The sequence below is a fragment of the Scomber scombrus genome, chromosome 17 (assembly GCF_963691925.1).
Source record: "Scomber scombrus chromosome 17, fScoSco1.1, whole genome shotgun sequence".
Taxonomy (NCBI): Eukaryota; Metazoa; Chordata; class Actinopteri; order Scombriformes; family Scombridae; genus Scomber; species Scomber scombrus.
Genome location: NC_084986.1, coordinates 2817429 through 2842197, shown reverse-complemented (window position 1 = coordinate 2842197; position 24769 = coordinate 2817429). Strand labels below are relative to the sequence as shown.

At 40.6% G+C, this 24769-nt stretch overlaps 1 protein-coding gene across 1 annotated transcript; it reads left to right on the top strand.

The window, feature by feature from the left end:
• The first annotated feature begins 43 nt into the window (after positions 1-43).
• On the top strand, positions 44-19213 carry znf512 (zinc finger protein 512). The gene is made up of 16 exons (XM_062437335.1): positions 44-338; positions 3191-3323; positions 4675-4706; positions 4917-4975; positions 8434-8996; positions 9516-9605; positions 10221-10340; positions 11304-11428; positions 12401-12487; positions 12574-12672; positions 13281-13448; positions 14538-14735; positions 15999-16100; positions 17145-17207; positions 17830-17928; positions 18080-19213. Exons 2-16 carry the CDS (start codon positions 3224-3226, stop codon positions 18905-18907), a joined length of 2733 nt encoding a protein of 910 aa, XP_062293319.1. The 5' UTR covers positions 44-338; positions 3191-3223; the 3' UTR covers positions 18908-19213.
• Positions 19214-24769: the final 5556 nt, after the last annotated feature.

The following is a 24769-nucleotide window of genomic DNA, read 5'->3' as shown; positions in this document are numbered from 1 at the left end:
ATTTCCGCCTGTCCGTGAACGCAGCAGCATATGCGGGTGTGCGTTTGTTCTCCCGCAGGAGGGCGTTCCGCTGTAGATCACGCAAAACACGCACACAGACAGAGCGAGCTGCAGTAATGCCGGTGTGTGCGGACACTGCTTCACATTCAGACGCTGTCCAAGCTTAGGTTCGCGTCCCCAAAGCTTGCTCCAGTAGCCAGGGACCGGAGAAGGATAGGGGGCGGCCTTCCCTTTGTCTGCCCGTCCTGGAGGTGCCTCTGCCGGGGGAGAGGAGACGGAGGAGGCCGGGGCTCGGAGACATGATGGAGGCTAAGCGAGGGAGCTGCAGGACGGTAATGGTAAGGATTGCATTTCCTCCTCCGGTAGAGAACAATAAAAAAGGGGAAGAGAGGAGAGGTTAAAGCGTCTCCTTATCTAAAGAAAACCTTTTTTATTTATCAGGGTATGACCATTTTCTTTCCTTTTATTCGGATGTGTTTTCCTGCACGTCGCCTTGAAAAGGAGAAATTGGTCCTTATCGGTTTTTTTAATCCATGTACACAATGATGGTGGCGGTTTTGAAGTGTACGTGTTGGAGAGGCTGCTGTTGAGGTTGACTTATATGACAATAAAAAATATAAATACAGATAAACAGCTGATTGTAATGTAAACAGACGGTGTGTGTGTGTAGCTGCTTATCGCTCAGTGGCCTTCAGGCTGGCTCCCTTCACATGTCACAGGCACGGTGCTGAGAAATCCGACTGACCGTAAACACATCATGCTCGTCTTCTTTTTATTTACATGAAACTCTAAATATTTAATATGTACATATGTTTTTAGGCACTTCAAACACTAAATTTACAGAGATGGAAGAAATATTCACATCCTTTAATAAAAATAGGTATAAAAACATATAAAAAGACTCAGTTTGGAACAATAAAATGTATCTGATGTGTTTTTATCTACTAAAATAAGTGTAATCTAATGTTCTAATCCTTACTCCTCCATCATTAAACATCCTAGACTCTATGCATATGTAAATATATTTTATTTGAGAAGTTTTACTACTTTACTGCAATGTTTATTATCAGTGTTTGTGCTTAAAAGTTAAGCTTAAAGTTTTCATATCACACTGTGTTTAAGTTGAATATTGATCCAGGATTGGCTCCAGGCTATTTGTGACGTCATAATTCATGCTCGTAGGCCTGTTCCCTTAAAATCAGGTTTTTAATGAGCTCAGAGAAAACATTCATTATTTTTGAGAGGAGATAGACTTTAAGTACCAATAAAGGAATGTAAAAAAAATACTCAATTACAAGTAAAAGTCCTGCTTGAAAATGCTACTGCAGTAAAAGTACTGCAGTATTATGAGTGATGTAGTATGCAGTATTACAGTAATAGTACTGCAGTATTATGAGTGATGTAGTATGCAGTATTACAGTAAAAGTACTGCAGTATTATGAGCAATGTAGTATGCAGTATTACAGTAATAGTACTGCAGTATTATGAGTGATGTAGTATGCAGTATTACAGTAATAGTACTGCAGTATTATGAGTGATGTAGTATGCAGTATTACAGTAAAAGTACTGCAGTATTATGAGTGATGTAGTATGCAGTATTACAGTAAAAGTACTGCAGTATTATGAGTGATGTAGTATGCAGTATTACAGTAAAGTACTGCAGTATTATGAGTGATGTAGTATGCAGTATTACAGTAAAAGTACTGCAGTATTATGAGTGATGTAGTATGCAGTGTTACAGTAAAAGTACTGCAGTATTATGAGTGATGTAGTATGCAGTATTACAGTAAAAGTACTGCAGTATTATGAGTGATGTAGTATGCAGTATTACAGTAAAAGTACTGCAGTATTATGAGTGATGTAGTATGCAGTGTTACAGTAAAAGTACTGCAGTATTATGAGTGATGTAGTATGCAGTATTACAGTAAAAGTACTGCAGTATTATAGTGATGTAGTATGCAGTATTACAGTAAAAGTACTGCAGTATTATGAGTGATGTAGTATGCAGTATTACAGTAAAAGTACTGCAGTATTATAGTGATGTAGTATGCAGTATTACAGTAAAAGTACTGCAGTATTATGAGTGATGTAGTATGCAGTATTACAGTAAAAGTACTGCAGTATTATGAGTGATGTAGTATGCAGTATTACAGTAAAGTACTGCAGTATTATAGTGATGTAGTATGCAGTATTACAGTAAAGTAGTGGTTTGGTCCTCTGACTGATATATTATTATTATGACATCATTAGATTATTAATAGTGAAACATCAGTGTTAGAGCAGCTCTGCTTTTTGGTTTCATCTTTAACAAAGTGTTGTAGTGAAGTAGGAAGTTATGTTTTAGTTAAACCTTCATGTCGTCCTCCCGGGTCAAACTGACCCCGTCTGTTTTAACTGTTCCTTCTTTCCTTCCGTCTGTCCTTCTTCCCTTTCTCCTTCTCTCTTTCTTTCATCCTCCCTTCCTTCTTTCCTCTGTCCTTCCTTCCTCCCGTCCTCCCTTCCTCTTTTCCTTTCTCCCTCCTTCCTTCTTTCTTACCTTCCTTCCTTCCTTCTTTCCTCCGTCCTTCCTTCCGTCCGCCCTTCCTTCTTTTCTTTCCTGCCTTCCTTCCTCCCTCCTTTCCTTCCTCCCTCCCTTCCTCCCTTCCTTCTTTTCTTTCCTGCCTTCCTTCCTCCCTCCTTTCCTTCTTCCCTCCCTTCCTCCCTTCCTTCTTTTCTTTCCTGCCTTCCTTTCCTCCCTCCTTTCCTTCCTCCCTCCCTTCCTCCCTTCCTTCTTTTCTTTCCTGCCTTCCTTCCTCCCTCCTTTTCTTCCTCCCTCCTTTCCTTCCCTTTTCCTTCCTCTTTCCTTCCTTCCTCCCTTCCTTCCTTGCTTCCTCCCTTCCCTCTTTTCTTTCCTGCCTTCCTTCCTTCCTTCCTCCCTCCTTTCCTTCCTTTTTCCTCCCTTCCTCCCTCCTTTCCTTCCTTCTTCATCCCTTCCATCCTTCCTTCCTTGACTCGAGGACAACCAGAGGGTTAAAATGAGCAGATTAAAAGATATTTATTAGTTGCATCTTCATTCTTTATCACCTAGTTTCAAACAGAAATGATAAAACCAGGACACATAAAAATATAGAGCATATTAAACTGACCCAGAATAAAACCGTGAGATGTTTTTAATAACTTTTACATCTTCTTTGTTTTATTTTTTTTTTAGGTCTAATCCTTATAAAGTGTTGGTAACCCTAGAATGGATCCTGCTAATATCGGAGGGGAGATGTCGCCTTTGTGTGTGCCAAGAAAGAGAAAGTCGGTTCAGTCTCAACCAAAAAGAGGAGTGCCATGTCCCGGTAAATTAAAAAAACACATTATTCATAATTATGTAAAAGTCCTGCTTGAAAAAATGCTACTGCAGTAAAAGTAGTGCAGTATTATGAGTGATGTAGTATGCAGTATTACAGTAAAAGTACTGCAGTATAATGAGTGATGTAGTATGCAGTATTACAGTAAAAGTACTGCAGTATTATGAGTGATGTAGTATGCAGTATTACAGTAATAGTACTGCAGTATTATGAGCGATGTAGTATGCAGTATTACAGTAAAAGTACTGCAGTATTATGAGTGATGTAGTATGCAGTATTACAGTAATAGTACTGCAGTATTATGAGCGATGTAGTATGCAGTATTACAGTAAAAGTACTGCAGTATTATGAGTGATGTAGTATGCAGTATTACGGTAAAAGTACTGCAGTATTATGAGTGATGTAGTATGCAGTATTACAGTAATAGTACTGCAGTATTATGAGCGATGTAGTATGCAGTATTACGGTAAAAGTACTGCAGTATTATGAGCGATGTAGTATGCAGTATTACAGTAATAGTACTGCAGTATTATGAGCGATGTAGTATGCAGTATTACAGTAAAAGTACTGCAGTATTATGAGTGATGTAGTATGCAGTATTACAGTAAAAGTACTGCAGTATTATGAGTGATGTAGTATGCAGTATTACAGTAATAGTACTGCAGTATTATGAGCGATGTAGTATGCAGTATTACAGTAAAAGTACTGCAGTATTATGAGTGATGTAGTATGCAGTATTACGGTAAAAGTACTGCAGTATTATGAGTGATGTAGTATGCAGTATTACAGTAATAGTACTGCAGTATTATGAGCGATGTAGTATGCAGTATTACGGTAAAAGTACTGCAGTATTATGAGCGATGTAGTATGCAGTATTACAGTAATAGTACTGCAGTATTATGAGCGATGTAGTATGCAGTATTACAGTAAAAGTACTGCAGTATTATGAGTGATGTAGTATGCAGTATTACGGTAAAAGTACTGCAGTATTATGAGTGATGTAGTATGCAGTATTACAGTAATAGTACTGCAGTATTATGAGCGATGTAGTATGCAGTATTACGGTAAAAGTACTGCAGTATTATGAGTGATGTAGTATGCAGTATTACAGTAAAAGTACTGCAGTATTATGAGTGATGTAGTATGCAGTATTACAGTAAAAGTACTGCAGTATTATGAGCGATGTAGTATGCAGTATTACAGTAAAAGTACTGCAGTATTATGAGTGATGTAGTATGCAGTATTACAGTAAAAGTACTGCAGTATTACAGTATATTATTATAAATATAAGTGATATTTATGAATGAATTGTTACCTCTCGTGTTTGTTTCTCCAACAGTTGTTCAGCGATTACCAGAAAGATACAATAAGGTGAGACTTTATGACTTTATGACTTTATGACTTTATGACTTTATGACTTTATGACTTCATGAGGTTTAAATCTAACAAATCTATCCAATCAGAAACATTTAAACGTTGTTCTCCAAGTGTGTTTTTTTTCTCTAACCCTCAAACATCTGTTTAAACTTCACGCACACCGTCGGATCTCTGCTTCAATAGTTGTGTACTTGAATGTTTTAGAATGACGAGTCTCAACAACAACAAGCTGTAAAGATGAAAAGAACTTACGGTAGAAAAAGGTAAGAGACACAAAACACATCTCAAACATCTCAAACTTCTCAAACATCTCAAACATCTGGACAGAGCTGAGTTTAAGGTCTTTAAACTGCATGAATCATGTGTGATTATAATTATATCACAACTACACACATTACACACTATTTAAGACACACTTTAACCCTCCTGTTGTCCTCAAGTTAAGGGAGGAAAGGAGGAAGGAAGGGAGGAAGAAGGAAGGAATGAAGGAAGGAGGGAAGGAAGGGAGGAAAGGAAGGATGGAAGGATGGAGGAAATAAGGAAGGAAGGTAGGAGGGAGGGAGGGAGAAAGGAAGGGAGGAAGAAGGAAAGGATGGAGGAAATAAGGAAGGAAGGTAGGAGGGAGGGAGGGAGAAAGGAAGGGAGGAAGAAGGAAAGGAGGGAGGAAGGAAGGAAGGAAGAAGGAAGGAAAGGAGTGAGGAAAGAAGGAACGAAGGAAGGAGGGAAGTAAGGGAGGAAGGATGGAAGGATGGAGGAAATAAGGAAGGTAGGAAGGTAGGAGGGAGGGAGAAGGAAGGGAGGGAGGGAGAAAGGAAAAGAGGAAGGAAGGAAAGGAGGGAGGAAGGAAGGAACAAAGGAAGGAGGGGAGGGAGGAAGGAAGGGAGGAAGGAAGGGAAGAAGGATGGAGGAAATAAGGAAGGAAGGTAGGAGGGAGAAAGGAAAATAGGAAGGGAGGGAGAAAGGTTAAGAGGAAAGAAGAAGGAAGGAAAGGAGGGAGGAAGGAAGGAAGGAAGGAGTGAAGGAAGGGAGGAAGGAAGTGATGAAAGGAAGGGAGGAAGGATGGAAGGATGGAGGAAATAAGGAAGGAAGGTAGGAGGGAGGGAGGGAGAAAGGAAAAGAGGAAGGGAGGAAGAAGCAACTTATTACATTTAAAGCTGCTTTTATATCTTTTATAACTAGTTTAAGTTAGTAAAAAGTCAGTCAGGTTGCACACAAGCTGTATTTTAAAGAGGAACTACATATTAAAATAATGATTTGAGATATAAATGTACATAGACTACTACTGTACTAGACGTTTGCTGCTTTAAACTATCATGTGTGAATCTTCTCAGAGATGAAAGGTGATAAATCTTCTGTTTCATATCAACCCTTAAACTGTGTGAGGAAGCTTTTTGGCTGAGTATAAAAATAAGATTATAATATAAAGGAAGCTCATAACAAACATATTGTTCCTAGTGAATATTAGACAGGAGTCACAGATTAATGTGTTATTATTAAAGCATAAAGAGGCTTTGTACCTTCCTCTATCTGCTTTCCTCTCCTCTTCCTCTATCTGCTTTCCTCTCCTCTTCCTCTATCTGCTTTCCTCTCCTCTTCCTCTATCTGCTTTCCTCTCCTCTTCCTCTATCTGCTTTCCTCTCCTCTTCCTCTATCTGCTTTCCTCTCCTCCTCCTCTATCTGCTTTCCTCTCCTCTTCCTCTATCTGCTTTCCTCTCCTCTTCCTCTATCTGCTTTCCTCTCCTCTTCCTCTATCTGCTTTCCTCTCCTCTTCCTCTATCTGCTTTCCTCTCCTCCTCCTCTATCTGCTTTCCTCTCCTCTTCCTCTCCTCTTCCTCTCCTCTTCCTCTATCTGCTTTCCTCTCCTCTTCCTCTATCTGCTTTCCTCTCCTCTTCCTCTATCTGCTTTCCTCTCCTCTTCCTCTATCTGCTTTCCTCTCCTCTTCCTCTATGTGCTTTCCTCTCCTCTTCCTCTATCTGCTTTCCTCTCCTCTTCCTCTATCTGCTTTCCTCTCCTCCTCCTCTATCTGCTTTCCTCTCCTCTTCCTCTCCTCTTCCTCTCCTCTTCCTCTATCTGCTTTCCTCTCCTCTTCCTCTATCTGCTTTCCTCTCCTCCTCCTCTATCTGCTTTCCTCTCCTCTTCCTCTCCTCTTCCTCTATCTGCTTTCCTCTCCTCCTCCTCTATCTGCTTTCCTCTCCTCTTCCTCTCCTCTTCCTCTCCTCTTCCTCTATCTGCTTTCCTCTCCTCTTCCTCTATCTGCTTTCCTCTCCTCTTCCTCTATCTGCTTTCCTCTCCTCTTCCTCTCCTCTTCCTCTATCTGCTTTCCTCTCCTCTTCCTCTCCTCTTCCTCTATCTGCTTTCCTCTCCTTTTCCTCTATCTGCTTTCCTCTCCTCTTCCTCTATCCTCTCCTCTTCCTCTCCTCTTCCTCTCCTCTTCCTCTTCTCTGTCTTCAAACCAGTAAAACACAGACTCATTATCATCTGAAGCTTAATGACTGTTAGTTGTTTTCTTTCTCTTTAACCTTCCTGTCGTCCTCCCGGGTCAAACTGACCTCGTCTGTTTTCACTGTTCCTTCTTTCCTCCCTTACATTCTTCTGTCTGTCCTTCCTCCCTCCCTCCTTCTCTCTTTCTTTCCTTCCTCTCTCTCTCCTCCCTTCCTTCTTTCCTCCCTTACATCCTTCAGTCTGTCCTTCCTCCCTCCCTCCTTCTCTCTTTCTTTCCTTCCTCTCTCTCTCCTCCCTTCCTTCTTTCCTCCCTTCCTTCTTTCCTCCCTCCCTCCTTCTTTCCTTCCTTCCTCCTTTCCTCTTTTCCTTTCTCCCTCCTCCTTTCCTCTTTTCCTTTCTCCCTCCCTCCTACCTTCCTTCCTCCCTTCTTTCCTTTCCTCCCTCCTTTCCTTCCGTCTTCCTTCCTCCCTCCTTTCCTTCCTTCTTCCTTATTCCCTCCTTCCTTTCCTTCCATCTTCCTTCCTCCCTCCTTTCCTTCCTTCTTCCTCCCTCCCTCCTTTCCTTCCTTCTTCCTCCCTCCCTTCCTCCCTCCTTTCCTTCCTTCTTCCTCCCTCCCTCCTTTTCTTCCTTCTTCCTCCCTCCCTTCCTCCCTCCTTTCCTTCCTTCTTCCTCCCTCCCTCCTTTCCTTCCTTCTTCCTCCCTTCCCCCCTCCTTCGAGGACAACAGGAAGGTTAATATGGCAAATAATAAATCACAAAGTGCTTCACAGAATAAAGACCATAAATAAAAACATGCAAACATTAAACTGAACCTCATATTGATCTGTTTTAATGTAGAATCTATTTAAAGCAGACGTATCCTGCATATTTCCATTTGTATATTTATATTCTGGAGCTTTACTGGAATATATTTGCATGATTTTACAGCTTTAAAAAAAAAAAACTATTTATATTAAAATATCTGACATCATCATAAAGAGGAAGTCACTTTGTAAATAAAGTGTTTAGAGCAGATTGAAGCTCTGAACTTTGACTTACAGGCAGCAGACTCACTGACACCATAACATTATAAATATAACATTTATAGAAATAATAAGCTTAGTTCCAGTTGTGTGCTTTACTATAAATAGTTAATATTTATATAGTTTATAGTTTAGTTGTATAATTAAATGTATTAATCATCTTATTCATAATGTCAGATACTGAAGAAAAGTGATGATGTAATAAATTATCTGAAAAACTCTTTAATATAAATTTTGTATAATTTTGTGTTTTTCAGGTTCGAGGACCTTCAGAGCGTTTCCATAGCAACAGTGGAATACCCGACCACCAGCTGCTCTGTGATGTCATCAGGCAGCCTGGCCAATGGGGCGGATCCAGGCTCCATGGCCCCGCCCTCTGCCAGACTGCCCCCCCGAATGGTGGCGAAGGAATCGTGGCCCCAGGGCCCCGACGCCAGCAGGGACCAGGACCAGAGCTGGACCCCCGGCAGGGACCGGGCCCCCAGCGACGCCTGGGCCCCCGGCAGGGATCGGCCCCAGGAGCAGGTCTGGAGCTCCGGCAGAGACAGAGCGGGACACTCCAGTCAGGACCAGACCTGGATCCCAGGCAGGGACAGAGCTCAGATGGGGCCGGACCAGGCCTGGATGTCGGGTCGGGACAGAGGGCCCGAGCAGGCCTGGGCGGCCGGCAGGGACCGGGGCCAGGATCAGGCCTGGAACGCCGGCAGGGATCCGGGGAGAGACAGAGGCCCGGCAGCAGATCAGACGTGGGGGACGAATCGAAGTCAAGAGCAGAGCTGGAGCAACACGAGCAGAGACAGAGGAAACGTCTGGAGACCCGGTAACTATAGCAACCATAATTACACTGTCATTGTTTAGGACTTCTTTATCAATCAATCAAACTTTATTTATGAAGCACCTTTCAAACAAATGTGGGCCCACTTTCCTTCCTGTGTTCTTTTCCTTCTTTCCATCTGTCCCTCCGTCCTTCCTTCTTTCCTTCCCTCCTTCCTTCCTCCCTTCCTCCCTTCCTTCCGTCTTTCTGTCCTTCCTTCCTTCCTTCCTTCCTTCCTTCCTTCCTTCCTTCTTTCCTTCCTTCCTTTCTTCTTTCCTTCCTTCCTTCCTTCCTTCCTTCTATCCTTCCTCCCTTCCTTCCTTCCTTCCTCTCTTCCTTCCTTCCTTCCTTCCTTCTATCCTTCCTTCCTTCCTTCCTTCCTTCCTCTCTTCCTTCCTTCCTTCTATCCTTCCTCCCTTCCTTCCTTCCTTCCTCTCTTCCCTCCATCTGTCCTTCCTTCCTTAAAAACTTGATGTAAATGTTGAGTTGTGTATATATTTGTGGTAACACTGATTTATTTTGAAGAATACAACATGAAGAAAGTCCAGAGAGCAGAGATGGAGAGAAGCTCAGCTGTTAATAACTTCCCTCAACCTCCAGAAGCCCGAGAGTCCTGTGAGTTCATCTCTGAATAAATACTACTGTAATACTACACCACTCATAATACTGCAGTACTTTAACTGTAATACTACATACTACATAACTCATAATACTGCAGTACTTTTACTGTAATACTGCATACTACATAACTCATAATACTGCAGTACTTTTACTGTAATACTGCATACTACATCACTCATAATACTGCAGTACTTTTACTGTAATACTGCATACTACATCACTCATAATACTGCAGTACTTTTACTGTAATACTGCATACTACATCGCTCATAATACTGCAGTACTTTTACTGTAATACTGCATACTACATCGCTCATAATACTGCAGTACTTTTACTGTAATACTGCATACTACATCGCTCATAATACTGCAGTACTTTTACTGTAATACTGCATACTACATCGCTCATAATACTGCAGTACTTTTACTGTAATACTGCATACTACATCACTCATAATACTGCAGTACTTTTACTGTAATACTGCATACTACATCACTCATAATACTTTTACTTAGGAGTATTTTTTACATTCACTATCAAAGCATTCAGGGAAACAAGACACAAGAAAAATACATTTTGAACTTTAATAAAATGAATAACTTCTTCAGGTTCAGACGCAGTCGGCGGAGGAGCCCAGAACAATCCTGAGGCTTCTACGTCTCAGCCCAGCGCGGAGCAGAAACCAGCCGTCATCTCCTCCAAGAAGGAGCCGATTACTTATCCTCCAGGTGAGCGATGATGAACAGAGGAGCAGCTGCATGGAGTTTAATTACAGAATAACCTGCTGAACGTTGCATCACACATGTTCAGATCTGAATTTTATATCTTCAATGTCAGTGTCTGAATTTCACGAAGCCAATTTAAGCAACCAGAATATTTTTTATTAGACTCAAATTTTTTCTATCAAGATTTTTAAAACATCTGAATTCAGTTGAGAGGTTTGAAATTGCATTAATCCTCCTGTTGTCCTCGAGTCAAGGGAGGAAGGGAGGAGGAAGGAAGGAAAGGAGGGAGGAAGGAAGGAAAGGAAGGAAGGAAGAAAAGGAGGGAAGGAAGGAAAGATGAAGGAGGGAGGGAGGGAGAAAGGAAAAGAGGTAGGGAGGATGAAAGGAAAGAAGGAAGGAATGGAGGGAGGAAGGAAAGAAGGAAGGAAGGAAGGTGGGACGGAGGGAGGAAAAAAGGAAAGAGGAAGGGAGAAAGGAAGGAAGGAAGGAAAGATGAAGGAGGGAGGGAGGGAGAAAGGAAAAGAGGTAGGGAGGATGAAAGGAAAGAAGGAAGGAATGGAGGGAGGAAGGAAAGAAGGAAGGAAGGAAGGTAGGACGGAGGGAGGAAAAAAGGAAAGAGGAAGGGAGAAAGGAAGGAAGAAAGGAAAGAAGGAGGGAAGGAAAGAAGGAAGGAGGGAGAAAGGACAGAAGGAAGGAAGAAAGGGAGTAAAGAGAGAAGGAGGAAGGAAGGAAGGGAGGAAAGAAGGAACAGTCAAAACAGACGGGGTCAATTTGACCCGTGATGACGACATGAAGGTTAAATTGAAGATTAAAGCCATTGTCAAAGAGGAGTCCACATTAATTTCAACACTGATTCTTCTAGATTTGAATTTTTATATCTAAATTTTACTTGAAGACATTTGAATGTAGTTTTTTGAAAGCTGTGAACTGAAATGCTGTATCTGAATTTATAAAACCGTCCTGCAGGAAGTCAAGAGGAGCGCTGGCAGCTGCAGATTGTGGCTAAAGGAAGAGTCACATGTCCTAAATGTAAAAGTGTGAGCAGGAAGACAGTAGAAGGACTGAAGAAGCACATGGAGAACTGCAGACTGGTGAGTCATTAATGTTACAGTTATAATCTATAATCTGGTGAGTCATTAACGTTACAGTATAATCTATAATCTATAAATGTTGGATTAACAACATTACCCAGGCTGAATATGGAGAGCTCTCTTAACTAAAGTGGCAGTTATGAGACATTTGTGAGTCTGAATTATTACATTTTTAAATCTGTGGAACAACAAAACAACAGGGGAGTCAAACATGAGGCCCGTGGGCCAGAAGCAGCCCGCTGAGGGGTCTAATCCGGCTCACTTTCCATCCTTTATTCCTGTCTTCCTTTCCTTCCTTCCTTCCTTCCTTCCTTCCTTTATTTCCTTCCTTCCTACCTTCCTGCCATCTTTCCTTCCTGTCTTCTTTTCCTTGCTTCGGTTTTTTCTTTCTTTCTTTCTTTCTTTCTTTCTTTCTTTCTTTCTTTCTTTCTTTCTTTCTTTCTTTCTTTCTTTCTTTCTTTCCTTTTTCCCCCATCTTTCCTTCCTGTCTTCTTTTCCTTCCTTCCTTCCATCTGTTCTTTCTTTCTTTCTTTCTGTCTGTCTGTCTGTCTGTCTGTCTTTCTTTCTTCCTATCCTTCCTTCCTTCCTTCCTTCCTTCCTTCCTTCCTTCCTTCCTTCCTTCCTTCCTTCCTTCCTTCCTTCCTTCCTTCATCATTCCTTCCCTCCTTCCGTCCATCCATCGTTCCTTCCTTACCTCCTCCCTTCCTTCCTTCCTTCTTTCCTTCTTTTTCCCTCCTTCCTTCCTTCCTTCCTTCCTTCCTTCCTTCCTTCCTTCCATCTTTTTAATAATCCGCTCCACATCAGGCAGTTTGTGGCCCTTTAACGAGTTTGACCTTCCTGTAAAACAGTGATATATTTAATGAGCACTGATCAGATATTCTGAGAGAAAACGTTTACAAAGATAATGTAGAATAATCAGACTTATATAATAATAATAATATAATAATATAATAATGTATGTGTGTTGTGCAGCAACCGTTCACCTGTCAGCACTGTGGGAAACAGCTCAAGTCTTCAACGGGGATGAAGTATCACATCATGGCCGACCACAGCCACCTGGTAAGACTCTTCATCACCTCTGAGCCTCCTCATCTTCATCGTCTTCATCGTCTCAGATAACCTGTATTTTTTTTAAACATTCGCAGCCGTCAGCAGAAGACGTCAAGGACCTGGACGACCGCGCCATCAAAGACAAACTACGTAAAATCCTGAAGAGACTCGGAAAATTAAAATGCTCCAAAGAGGTAAAGTTTGATTATTCTGTTCATTTAAGAAAAGAGAATTTACCTTCCTAACCCGTCTGTTTTGACTGTTCCTTCCTTCCTTCCTTTCCTTCCTTCCTCCCTTCCTTCCTTCCTCCCTCCTTTCCTTCCTTCTTCCTTGCTTCCTTCTTCCTCCTTTCCTTCCTTCTTCCTTCCTTCTTCCTCCTTTCCTTCCTTCCTTCCTCCCTTCCTTCCTTCCTCCCTCCTTTCCTTCCTTCTTCCCTCCTTTATTTCCTTCGTCCTCCCTTCATCCCTCCTTTCCTTCCTCCTCCCTTCCTTCCCTCTTTACTTTCCTTCCTTCTTCATTCCTTCCTTCTCCCCTCCTTTCCTTCCTTTTTCCTCCCTTCCTTCCTCATTTCCTTCCTTCCTTCCTTCTTCCTCCCTTCTTTCCTCCTTTCCTTCCTCCCTTCCTTCTTTCCTATCCTCCCTTCCTTCCTCCCTCCTTTCCTTCCTTCTTCCTCCCTTCCATCCTTCCTTCTTCCTCCCTTCCATCCTTCCTTCTTCCTCCCTTCCTTCCTTGACTCGAGGACAACAGGAAGCTTTTAATACAGTAGTTAAATGTGTTTCCTTTTCCCCCTTTCTTTCTTCAGGGCTGTACCGCGGCCTTCACCAGCATCATGGGATACGTTTACCACATGAAGAAGTGCGGTAAAGAGGAGTCTGAGCTGGAGAAGATGCTGCTCAACTGTTCTCACTGCGGGAAAACATACAAGTCCAAAGCCGGTCTGGAATACCACCTTAAATCAGAGCATGCGCCTGTGAGTCCTTTTTGTGTCCATGTGGTTTAGTTTAAATTTAAAGGGTTAAAATGTGAAAATAAACGTATGAATAACTTGCACACATCCTTTTTTTGTGGACCCAGCATCAAATTTCTGCTTTTAATCCATTTAGAGAGAATATATTAGAGGATTATGGTAAAAATGTCTAAGTGGTGTAACCATAAAAACTTTGTACCAAATAATTCAACTTGCTTAAAAACAGTAAATTGTCAATAAAACACCATATCAACTAGTTTGGCATGATCTTACATTATAACTTTATATTAAATAAAGGTAATGGAATACAAGTGTTCTACATATTACATTTCATCTGGTAACCATGGAGATCAGGAAACATTTACATGTTTTAAATGAAGTCATTATTAGTATAAGTCCACTTAAATACACTGTAGGTGATAAAATATGTAATATTTCTACTGTGGTTACCTCTCTTCCTCCTTTTTCTTTGTCTTTCTTTCTTTCCTACACCTTTCTTTCTTCCTCACTTTTCTTTGTCTTTCTCTCTAGGTGGATAAAAATATTATTTATCATTCTGTTGTGGTTACTTCTTTCTTTCCTCCCTCCCTTTTCTTTCTTTCCTTCTTTTTCTTTCTTTTCTTTCCAACTTCTTTCTTTCCTCCTTTTTCTTTCTTTTTATCCTCCAACTCCTTTCTTTCTTTCTTTCTTTCTTTCCAACGTCTTTCTTTCTTTCTTCCTTCCTTTTTCTGTCTTTTTATCCTCCAACTTCTTTCTTTCTTTCTTTCTTTCTTTCTTTCTTTCTTTCTTTCTTTCTGTCTCTCTCTCCAGGAGGATAAAATATGTAATATGTATCATTCTTTTGTGGTTACACCATTTGACATTTTCAGGAGCATTCAGTCTTACTTTTGGTAAAAAATGGTGCAAATGTCATTTAAAATGATATAAAACCAACAAAAATACTAAATGTACATTTTAACAAACCTGATGCTGCTTTTAAAACTAGTTCTAACATATTTATGAATTTTTCATCTTGCCAACACTTATTTGTAAGTCAGGGACAAGTTAGAAAAGAAGTTCATCCTCTCTTCTTCACTTCCTGTTGCGCTTCAGATGCCGATGAAGACCGAGGAAGACGAGGCGCTGAAGGCTGAGAGCGAAGTCAAACCTGAGATGACGGCCAGCGGACGGGTGCAGCGAGCCTCGGCGCAGGTGGCCAACTTCCACCTGGCTGAGATCGCCAACAACGACCTGCCCAAAGACTGGCCCAAGAGGAAGTTCCAGTCAGACCTGGTGCCCGACGACAAAAAGGTAAAAGGAGAGCAGTTTATAAGTTTATTAGATAGTGTTAACCCTCCTGTTGTCCTCAAGTCAAGGAAGGAAGGGAGGAAGGAAGTAGGGAAAGGAGGGAGGAAGAAGGGAGTAAAGGAGGGAGGGAGGGAGGAAGGAAAGGAAGGAAGGAAGGAAGGACTGAGGAAAGAAGGAATTGAAGGAAAGAAGGCAGGAAGAAAGAAGGAAATGAGGAAGGAAGGACTGAGAAAGACAGAAAGAAAGGAAGGAGGAAGAAGGAAGGACATGAGGAAGGAAAGAAGGAAGGTAGAAGGAAGGTAGGAGGGAGGGAGGGAGGTTGGGAGGGAGGGAGGGAGGGAGGGAGGGAGGGAGAAAGGAAAAGAGGGAGGGAGGAAGGAAGGAAAGAAGGACAGGGAAGGAGGAAGGAAAGGAGGAAGAAGGAAGGAAAGGAGGGAGGAAGAAGGAAGTAAGGGGGGAAGGGAGGAAGGAAGGAAGAAAGAAAGAAAGAAAGAAAGAAAGAAGGAAAGGAGGGATGAAGAAAGAAAGAAGGAAAGGTGGAAGGAAGGAAGAAGGAAGGAAAGGAGGGTGGAAGAAGGAAAGAATGGAGGGAGGAAGAAAGAAGGAAATGAGGAAGGAAGGACTGAGAAAGACAGAAAGAAAGGAAGGAGGAAGAAGGAAGGACATGAGGAAGGAAAGAAGGAAGGTAGAAGGAAGGTAGGAGGGAGGGAGGGAGGGAGGGAGAAAGGAAAAGAGGGAGGGAGGAAGGAAGGAAAGAAGGACAGGGAAGGAGGAAGGAAAGGAGGAAGGAAGGCAGGAAGAAGGAAGGAAAGGAGGGAGGAAGAAGGAAGTAAGGGGGGAAGGGAGGAAGGAAGGAAGAAAGACAGAAAGAAAGAAAGAAGGAAAGGAGGGATGAAGAAAGAAAGAAGGAAAGGTGGAAGGAAGGAAAGGACGGTGGAAGAAGGAAAGAAAGGAGGGAGGAAGGAAAGAGGGAACGAAGGAAGGGAGGAAGGACAGAAGGAAGGAAGAAAGGGCGATGGAGGAAGGAAGGGAGGAAACAGAGAAGAAGGAAAGAAAGAGAGAAGGACGGAGGGAGGAAAGAAGGATTAGTCAAAACAGACGGGGTCAATTTGACCCGGGAGGACGACACGAAGGTTAAACTTAATATCACAGTTATCATCATACCACTATATATCACGACCGGTATATTAATAAAAACCTATGCTGCTTAACTTTGCTTTTACACTTTGACTGACGCTCTGCTAACTGATACTGGTCTCTTCCCAGTTAAAATACGCCCGACCAGGCCTTCCCGCCTTCAGCCAGGAAGTGCTGAGGAAGTGGAAGAATGAGGTGAAGCTGCAGAGGAAAGTTCACTGTCCCAACCAGGTAACAAAACAACACCACACTCATGTTTTATAGAGTGTTATCTGATTAAAATAAAGTAATATATGACACAGCTTCAGTTTTAACAGCTTATCTTTAATTTTATTTATTTATTTAGTCCAAAATAAGTCAGGTTTGGTCCTCCATACACAGTTAATTGTTGGTGATATTTCTGTTGATATTGTCTGTTAACTTTCATTTAAAACCAAACTCATTATTTCACTTTAATCACTTTAATCAGAACACGCTCTGAAGACATAATTGGCGCAGATTTCAGCTTTTTCTGTGCTGTTTTGCTTTGAAGATACTGCATGATGGCATATACTATGTAATTATGCTTAGTATTTGTGCTATTGTATGACAAATGAATTATAGTCAGGCGGGGAGTTCCGGTCCTCTGAAATGAGGCCAACGCGGAAGTAACTTAAAACTGCATTCTATCAAAAGGCCACCAGGGGGCGACCGTTTTGGTGTCAAAAGGACTTCCGTCTCTATACAAGTCAATGGAGAATTCACCAACTTCTCACTTGATTTCTAACCTCAGTAAACGTTTTCAAAATGTGTTTATGGTCTCAATCTCTAGTTTAAAGCCTTCTTCAATGCAGTATGATGTTCATTTGGGACATTTTGGCCTCCCTGATTTTATATGTGACGATAAAGCAGGGTATGCATTAGGGCGTGGCTACGTGGTGATTGACAGGTTGATTGGTTCACAGGTTCAGGAGGGCGCCTCATGCTCCTCCTGATGCCCATATAAGTAGAATCTGTGGTTTTATTTTTCCCAGCATGCACCTGAAATTTTCAAGATGGCGCTGCTCAGATCCGATACTATTGGCCTCTGAGCAGCAGTCCACAAACCAATGGGTGACGTCACAGATGTTACGTCCATTTCTTATATACAGTCTATGGCTGTTGGTGATATTTCTGTTGCTGTTGTCTTTTTAACTCAGATTTTCTTTTAAACCAAAGAAAATCTGATTTAATCTCTTTTAAAAGAACAGTCTCTCTGCTGTGTTTTGTGTTTTACTTCATTTCTCTGTTCTTCAGGGTTGTGGCTCCACTTACACCAGCGTGTCCGGACTAAAAGCTCATCTGGGTCTCTGCACAAGGGTTCGTCACATTTCTCCTTTTCTTTATCGAATCCATAATGAACAGCAAGTGGTATGAATGTGCATAAATTCTGCTTATTGGGAACTGGTATCAGAGTAATACACACTGTGATGATAATTCATGTATTTAACCATATATCACCTCATATTTAATGTATTTTAACCCTGAAGTCACACAATATTGGTATTGGTCTACACTCCATTAGTCAGAACTGAAATAGCAAAAATATTGTCCTCTTACAATACACCTTTAAATAGTCTGCATAAGGCCTTAAAACTAGATTTTTTTTACATCCACTACAGCTTCTAAAAATCCTTAATTCAGACCTTCTTTTAATTGTTTTAAATGTTTTTAACTTCACCGTAATCCTGTCTGTTTACTTGTATTCATTCATCATTTTATTCTCTTTTGTTTAGCTACCTAATATTATTTTTGTATTGTTGTTGTTGTTGTTTCTTGACACTGTTGTAAATTAGGATTCCTTCTCAATGGTCTTTTGAGGTAAAAAATAAAGGTTAATAATTAATAAATGATGAGTAAAATCATATTTATTATCTTCATTAACCCCTGTGCAGATGCAGTGCTTTTAATGTCTCTATAATTCCATCTGATTCATTTTCAGGGCGACTTTGAGGCTGGAAAATACAGATGTCTGATCTGCAATAAAGAGTTTAACTCAGAGAGTGGAGTGAAATACCACATCAACTCTGTCCATTCACAGGTAATCACATAGTTCACAGCATGTCTTTAACACAGCATCTTGATTACGACGATTCATTGCAGATGATAAATTAATAAAACCATCACCTCCAAACCTCCTCTTCTAACTTCCTCTGACTGTATTTCTTGTATTTTCTCTCGTTGTGCTGCAGGATTGGTTTGTGACGAACAAAAAAGCTTCCAAGAAATTTGAGAAGTTCCTCAAAAACCAGCCGAAGGAGTTCATGCACAACATGGACAATCCCATCATGAATCAGTACAACCATCACCACCACCTCCAGCATCATCATCACCACCAGCAGCAGCAGCAGCATCACCACCACCACCATCAACACCATCAACACCACCAACACCACCATCAGCACCACCACCATCAGCAGCAGCAGCAGCCCATGCAGCTGCAACCCATGCAGCACCCTCTGCAGCCGCTGCATCACCTCCATCACCACACCCAGATCCACCATCCAGAGCACCAGAACCTCGCTCCGCAGGTGGACTCCCAGCTCCAGCAGCAGCCGATACTCCAATACACTCCTCTGGAGCCTCCGCCGGGGCCGTTGTGGGTGGATATGGACCGGAGGGAAGCGGTGCCGGGACCAGAGCAGGCCCCGTTGGAGATGGAGCTGGCTGAGGTGGAGAAACCTGAAGATCACGTTGTTGACGGTGGTGACATTGTCACCTGCAGTGTTGAGATGGAGGAGGGGAACAGGAGAGAGAAGAGGGAGAGAGGGAAGGCTGGTGTGAGGCGGAAGGATTGCTTTGCTTTCGCTGGTCCTGGAGGAGGTGCAGGAGGAGGAGCAGGAGGTGCAGGAGGAGGCAGCAACAGTAGCAGTAGCAGCAGCAATACCGGCAGCTCCTCCAGCGAATCGGAGGTGGATCAGCAAGAGCGGCAAAGACAAATCGAGCAGTGGAACCTGAAGCGGCCGGTCGTCGTCATGGAGGTAAACCACGTGGCTGCAAAACGACAAAGGAACACTTAAAAAAAAAACACTTTACTTTAAAACACATCGACTGGTTTCAGCCGATTTTTAAGCATCCGCGTGGCGTTGGTCAGTCCGTTGGCCCACGCTCGATCCGCCGCGACAAATGTGACAAAGACGAAGATTATAAACCTCTTCGTTTTCTTTGAGGAACTGAGACGAACAGGTGAGAGAAGGCAGCTCATGACGGGAGATACGACTCGAAAACTTCAAGGTGTCAGTGTGGATATATAAGAATATTATTATTATATTATATATATATATATATATATACATTTCTGGGTTTAGAGGCTGTTTCTCTTTCTCTCTCTTTCTCCTGAGAATGGATGTTATTGTATAGCCCTAAGAAATTTAGTAAACCGTTAATCTGTGTGTTTAACTGTAACAGATTCTTCTTACCACCTTTAAATGTGTCTTATTCTTTAAAAAAAAAAAAAGAAGTTTGATAAGCCCTTCTTGTCTTTCATGTTTACCTTTTAAAGGGAAGAAGTTACTTTAACCTGCAGAGAGGATGCTACACTATAGTATATTATTTTATTAGACTTGTCTAGTTGCTCTCTCTCTCTCTATGAAAAGATTGTGTGCCTCTTAATTATGACTTAAATAACTTCATAACGCCCATCAGCACCAGACCTCTGGCATTGATACGTACTGTCAGGCCTTTTATTAGCCTAATTAATGTTGGATGAACCAGTTCTCATTGTTTTGGATTCACATCACCCTATTTTAACCATATTTTCCATGTGGGACAATAAACATATATATATATACATCCAAGTTGATTTGTATTGTGGCAATTAAGACACTTTGAACAGCCGCATAATTCATAAGGAGCAATGAAAAGGCCTGTCACAATAACTATCGACTTAATTATCAGCATCATCATGTCTATATATGGACTTATTGTATGATACATGGACATGACACTGATCATTTTGACATTTTGGCTATTCATGTTACATTGGCTAAGTGAGTAGTGTCCTCCATTCCTCACTGTGCAGATCCTGAGTGGAGACTGCAGGAGAAGTCTATGTTTTTACCATAGACTGTATATAAAATGGATGTAACATCCGTGACGTCACCCATTGGTTTGTGGACTGCTGCTTGGAAGAGAATAGTATCGGATCTGAGCAGCGCCATCTTGAACATTTCAGGTGCATGCCGGGTTAAAAAAAAACATGGATTCTACTTATATGGGCATCAGGAGGAGCATGAGGCGCCCTCCTGAACCTGTGAACCAATCAACCTGTCAATCACGACGTAGCCACGCCCTAATGCAGACCCTGCTTTATCGTCACATATAAAATCAGGGAGGCCAAAATGTCCCAAATGAACATCATACTGCATTGAAGAAGGCTTTAAACTAGCGATTGAGACCATAAACACATTTTGAAAACGTTTACTGAGGTTAGAAATCAAGTGAGAAGTTGGTGAATTCTCCATTGACTTGTATAGAGACAGAAGTCCTTTTGACACCAAAACGGTCGCCCCCTGGTGGCCTTTTGATAGAATCCAGTTTTAAGTTACTTCCGCGTTGGCATCATTTCAGAGGACCGGAAATCCCCACCTGGTTTTTACAGAAGGCCCCCCCTTACATTATTATACTATTATATTATCATTATGTCAGTGATATAAAATGATCTTCAAATGACAATAATATAGTTTATCGCGATTATTTCTGAGACAATATATCCTCCAATAAAAGTAGTTATAGTGACAGGCCTAGCAATGAAGACAAAAGGGAATTAAGGGCAAACAATTTAAAACATTTGGCATCAGCTATTAAAAAAATCTCACTTTCTTTCCATAAATGAGATTAGAAGATAAATCAGTGCCCAATAACCGAAATTCAGACCAGAAATTGTTGTTTTTTTCTGCTTGTGTACAGATAGGATGATGAGTGTGATTCCCCAAAATGTCAACATATTCCTTTTAAAAGTGCCATCAACGTGTCACATGTCGGCCTACCTCATTCTCTAAATGCTTAAAACAAAACACACTTTCCAGTAAAAAAAAAACAACAAAATTAATACTTGACATAATAATTACTCACATCTTAAAACAGAAACTAAAGCCAATCTCTAAATGCCGTTTTGTTTCTTTCAATATGTATTCCTTAAGTGTCTTAAAAAAGTCATTCTATCTTTTCCAAGTAGAACAATAAACACACAAAAAGTCAAATCAGCAGGGAAACAAGTAAGCACAGAAATATAATTGTTTCTTAACGGCTGATCACGAAAACCAAGAAGCCAATAAATCATCAATTAATAGACGTATTGATGTATAGTGCCGATACTTCAGAGTGGATGTTGATCATTGGCCAAATAACACTCATCCTCTCGACCTCGCTAACACACACACACACACACACACACACACACACACACACACACACTGACATGTGACAGTTAACATACCAAGTTTTTAACATGGAGGATGTTTGTTTGTTTTCTCTCTCTCTCTCTCTTCCGTTCATCCTTCAATAACATATTTAACAAATAGCATGTAGCCTAAAGATAATATACTCTGCATTTTTGTATCTGCTATAGTGGTGTACAGTTATGGATGGTTGTCAATCGTTTGTTTGTAACGTTTATAAAACACTAATTTGTTGTTTTTTTTCAACTGTTACGCATTTATGAATGTATTCGGTTTCTTCCCCTCTGTTGTGCACTTCAGTTAAAGGTGCAATCTGTAATAATTAGAATTTTAGTTTAAAAGTATTCAAAAAAAATAAACTAAAATAATCAACAGAATGTGAAGGAATAGCAGTTCTTCATCTGCGTATTGTGTGAAGTCCCGTAATACCATTTCTTACCTCAAGAGGCGATAGTGAGACGCTGTAGCGTTTCAGTCCAACGTGAGAGGATGAAGAAGAAGAAGCAACTCTCCCGCTACGTTAGCACTGATTAGTATTGCTATCATACTCACGCTGTATCTCAAATGTCTCAATGAGAAGTATGGAAACATGCAGTGTACTATGAGTAAAAGTCAAAAAGTCATTTCTTTCCCTCAACGGTTGCCATCTTGGCTCTGTAGCAGAAGGGGAGGGACCGCTTTTCAAACAGGAAATGACTGCCGAGGACGTTGTAACTATGGTGACCATCTCCACGTTACTCAAATGTAAATTATACATGTGTTTTTTACACTAAGCACCACTATACTGTTGTAACATATAAACCATCTGTACATTTATTGGGTTAATTTAGCAGTCTGTAATGGTTTCGTACTGCAAATGATAACGCTAATCGTAATTTCCATTAAGTGTGCATCATCCAAGTTTGAGTTGAGACACTAACCTGTCGAAATTTGGTCACTACACAAGTAAATACACTGTGTACTAACAGAAGTACATGATTTGAGACAAAGGCCTAGTTACCTAATTTTCTAGTCAACAGGACACTGATAATGATCTATTGATTCGGTGCTAACGTAGCATAGCGTAACATCAAGAACATCTCAACTGTTCTGGTAGTATGCTGCCCCCTAGTGTTGAGTACGAATTCAACAGTTCTTACATATTGCACCTTTAAGTCTGTTTTGTTCTGAAATCAATATTTAATTTGTCTTTTTTTTGTTTGTTTGTTTGAAACATTCAAAGAGGATTACCCTTTAATCTGTGAACCTATCTATATACAAGAAAAACTATGTGAAAAAATGTTCTGCCAAAAATATTTAGTGTATCTGGTTCTGTTTTTAAGTGCTTTAGGGTCGAGTTACGCTCGATCAGAACTAGCTGGTTTGACGTGTTTATAGTTGTGTGGCTTAACTCGAAGGTGGAGTTCAGACTGGGCGGTTATAGAAGGAGGAGGGGGGTGTGATAATGTTGAAATATGGGGATAAAGGTGCATATTTCTGGTTCCTTTCCCACCTCAGTACAGCTGATCAGAAAGTGTCAGGAAGTGGGCGTGAATGTTGCATCATCGGTCTGAGATTGGAGACGGTTTAGGGGATATTTTCCATCCATCAGGCAGTTCTGACGGAGTTGACTGACCAATTTATCCTTTAAGTTTAAAAAAAAGAAAACATCCTGGTACATGGGAAGTATTTCAAAAAGCATGATTTTTTAAATTAATATGGATCTCAGACAACTTATGTACAATTTATTCCCAATTATGTTCTTTTAGTGATAAACCTGAGAAAACATCATCATTACAGCTCCAAGCACCAAGAAGGTTTTTTTTGGTTTTTATTGGAGGTCCAAGCAGAAGTCAGATTTTCATGGTAGCTCAGATAAAAGTGTCTAAGTTCCAGTTCCAGCTGTGCTCCAGACTCCCACTGGTCTATAAACCTTTGTTTCTACATTACATTGGATGTTTGGACCCCTGACATACCTGCCTGCAATTATAGCTTTTATTTTTTTACTTCATATTTCACTCAACCTGTATGTACGGTCTCTTACAGTCTTTATGGTTTTGTGTTACTTGTTACTCTCTTCTTTTTGGTGCTAACCAGCCGTCTCATCACTTTTTTCTTTATACTTTATATCGATGAACTCTTGAATGTTTTGTGATGGAGCTTTTTTTTCTTTGTTTATCTGTTGTGGATTTCACTGCTCATGCTAAAGATTCATTATCATTATTATTATTATTATTTTGATACTAATCATAGTTATATAAATGGTTATTACTCATCACCTAGCAGTGGTCGAAGCAATGTCTACTGTACTTAAGACCCATTGTCATTGGGTGTGTATAAATATATGCTTGATATAGTCAGTCATTAAGTAATAATCTGAGTCATTTTTAGACAACTAAATAGATAATAGTATCTAGTAATTCACAAAAAAAATTAAAATCAATCTAATTTTGTATAGCTGATATTTTTCCTGCTTTCCCACCTTGTTAATTGTCTCAAAACCCTTTAAATTGACTTTTTAACCCTTCGAGGGTCGATTGAAAACCACTGACTGATGTTGGTGATGTCACATGTTGAGATCTGATATAAAGTGTCCGTGCTTTTGAAATACTCCCCATGTCAACTCAAACGCTCATGACCAAAACTTTATCACCATTCAAGCACTTTTGATCTGGTTGCTCAGCATTAAGACTTAACAAATGCTTCCTAAAGCCGCTCTTTAAATCCCCGAAAACCTGTTTTTATCAGCACGTGTAAAAGTGTCAAGATTTATGTTACATTTTGCTCAAAATCGCACCAGAATCTGCATATTTCATTACATTTTCAGCTTTAAAAAATAGCTTTTTAACTTGTCTCCATCACTTAGAATTACCATTTGTTCCTCTTAAGGCAGGAGCACCATTTTATAATTCACATTTAGTCTAAATAGAAATCCTTTTATGTCCTTTTTGTTGTGTTTCGTTGCCAGCTGAGAAGTTATCGGCTACTGTAGAGACAAGATTATAAAAACAGGTTCATCCTTTACCTGAATTTAATCCACAATGACCCCAGTAGAGAGCAGTGATGATTCAGCAGAAACAAGGAAAGACGAGGCCAGAAATCTTAAATAATCTTTCATATCGAGCTCATCTGTGAATGTTTAATGCTTTAATAATCATCCATACGCTGCGTTAGATATGATGCTGTTTGTAAAGGAAACCTGTGAATCAATAATGATCATTAATGGAAAATGTTCTCATGTCTTGTTCCCCTCCTTCCACCAACACCACCATCCATTCAGACAATATAATGTATAAATAATCAGATTTAAATAAAAGGTTCATTTAGTAGCTTTGTGCTATTTGTAAACACTTAATTTCTCCATTTTTATGAGACATAATTTCTATTAAATTTGAAAGTTACTGTCTCAGTCAACCCTGCATTAACTAAAGTCTGTATTTAATATGTTATTACTTGTTTTTTTTGTTTGTTTGTTAGTTGTTTTTTTTTAGAAGTTATGTGCTG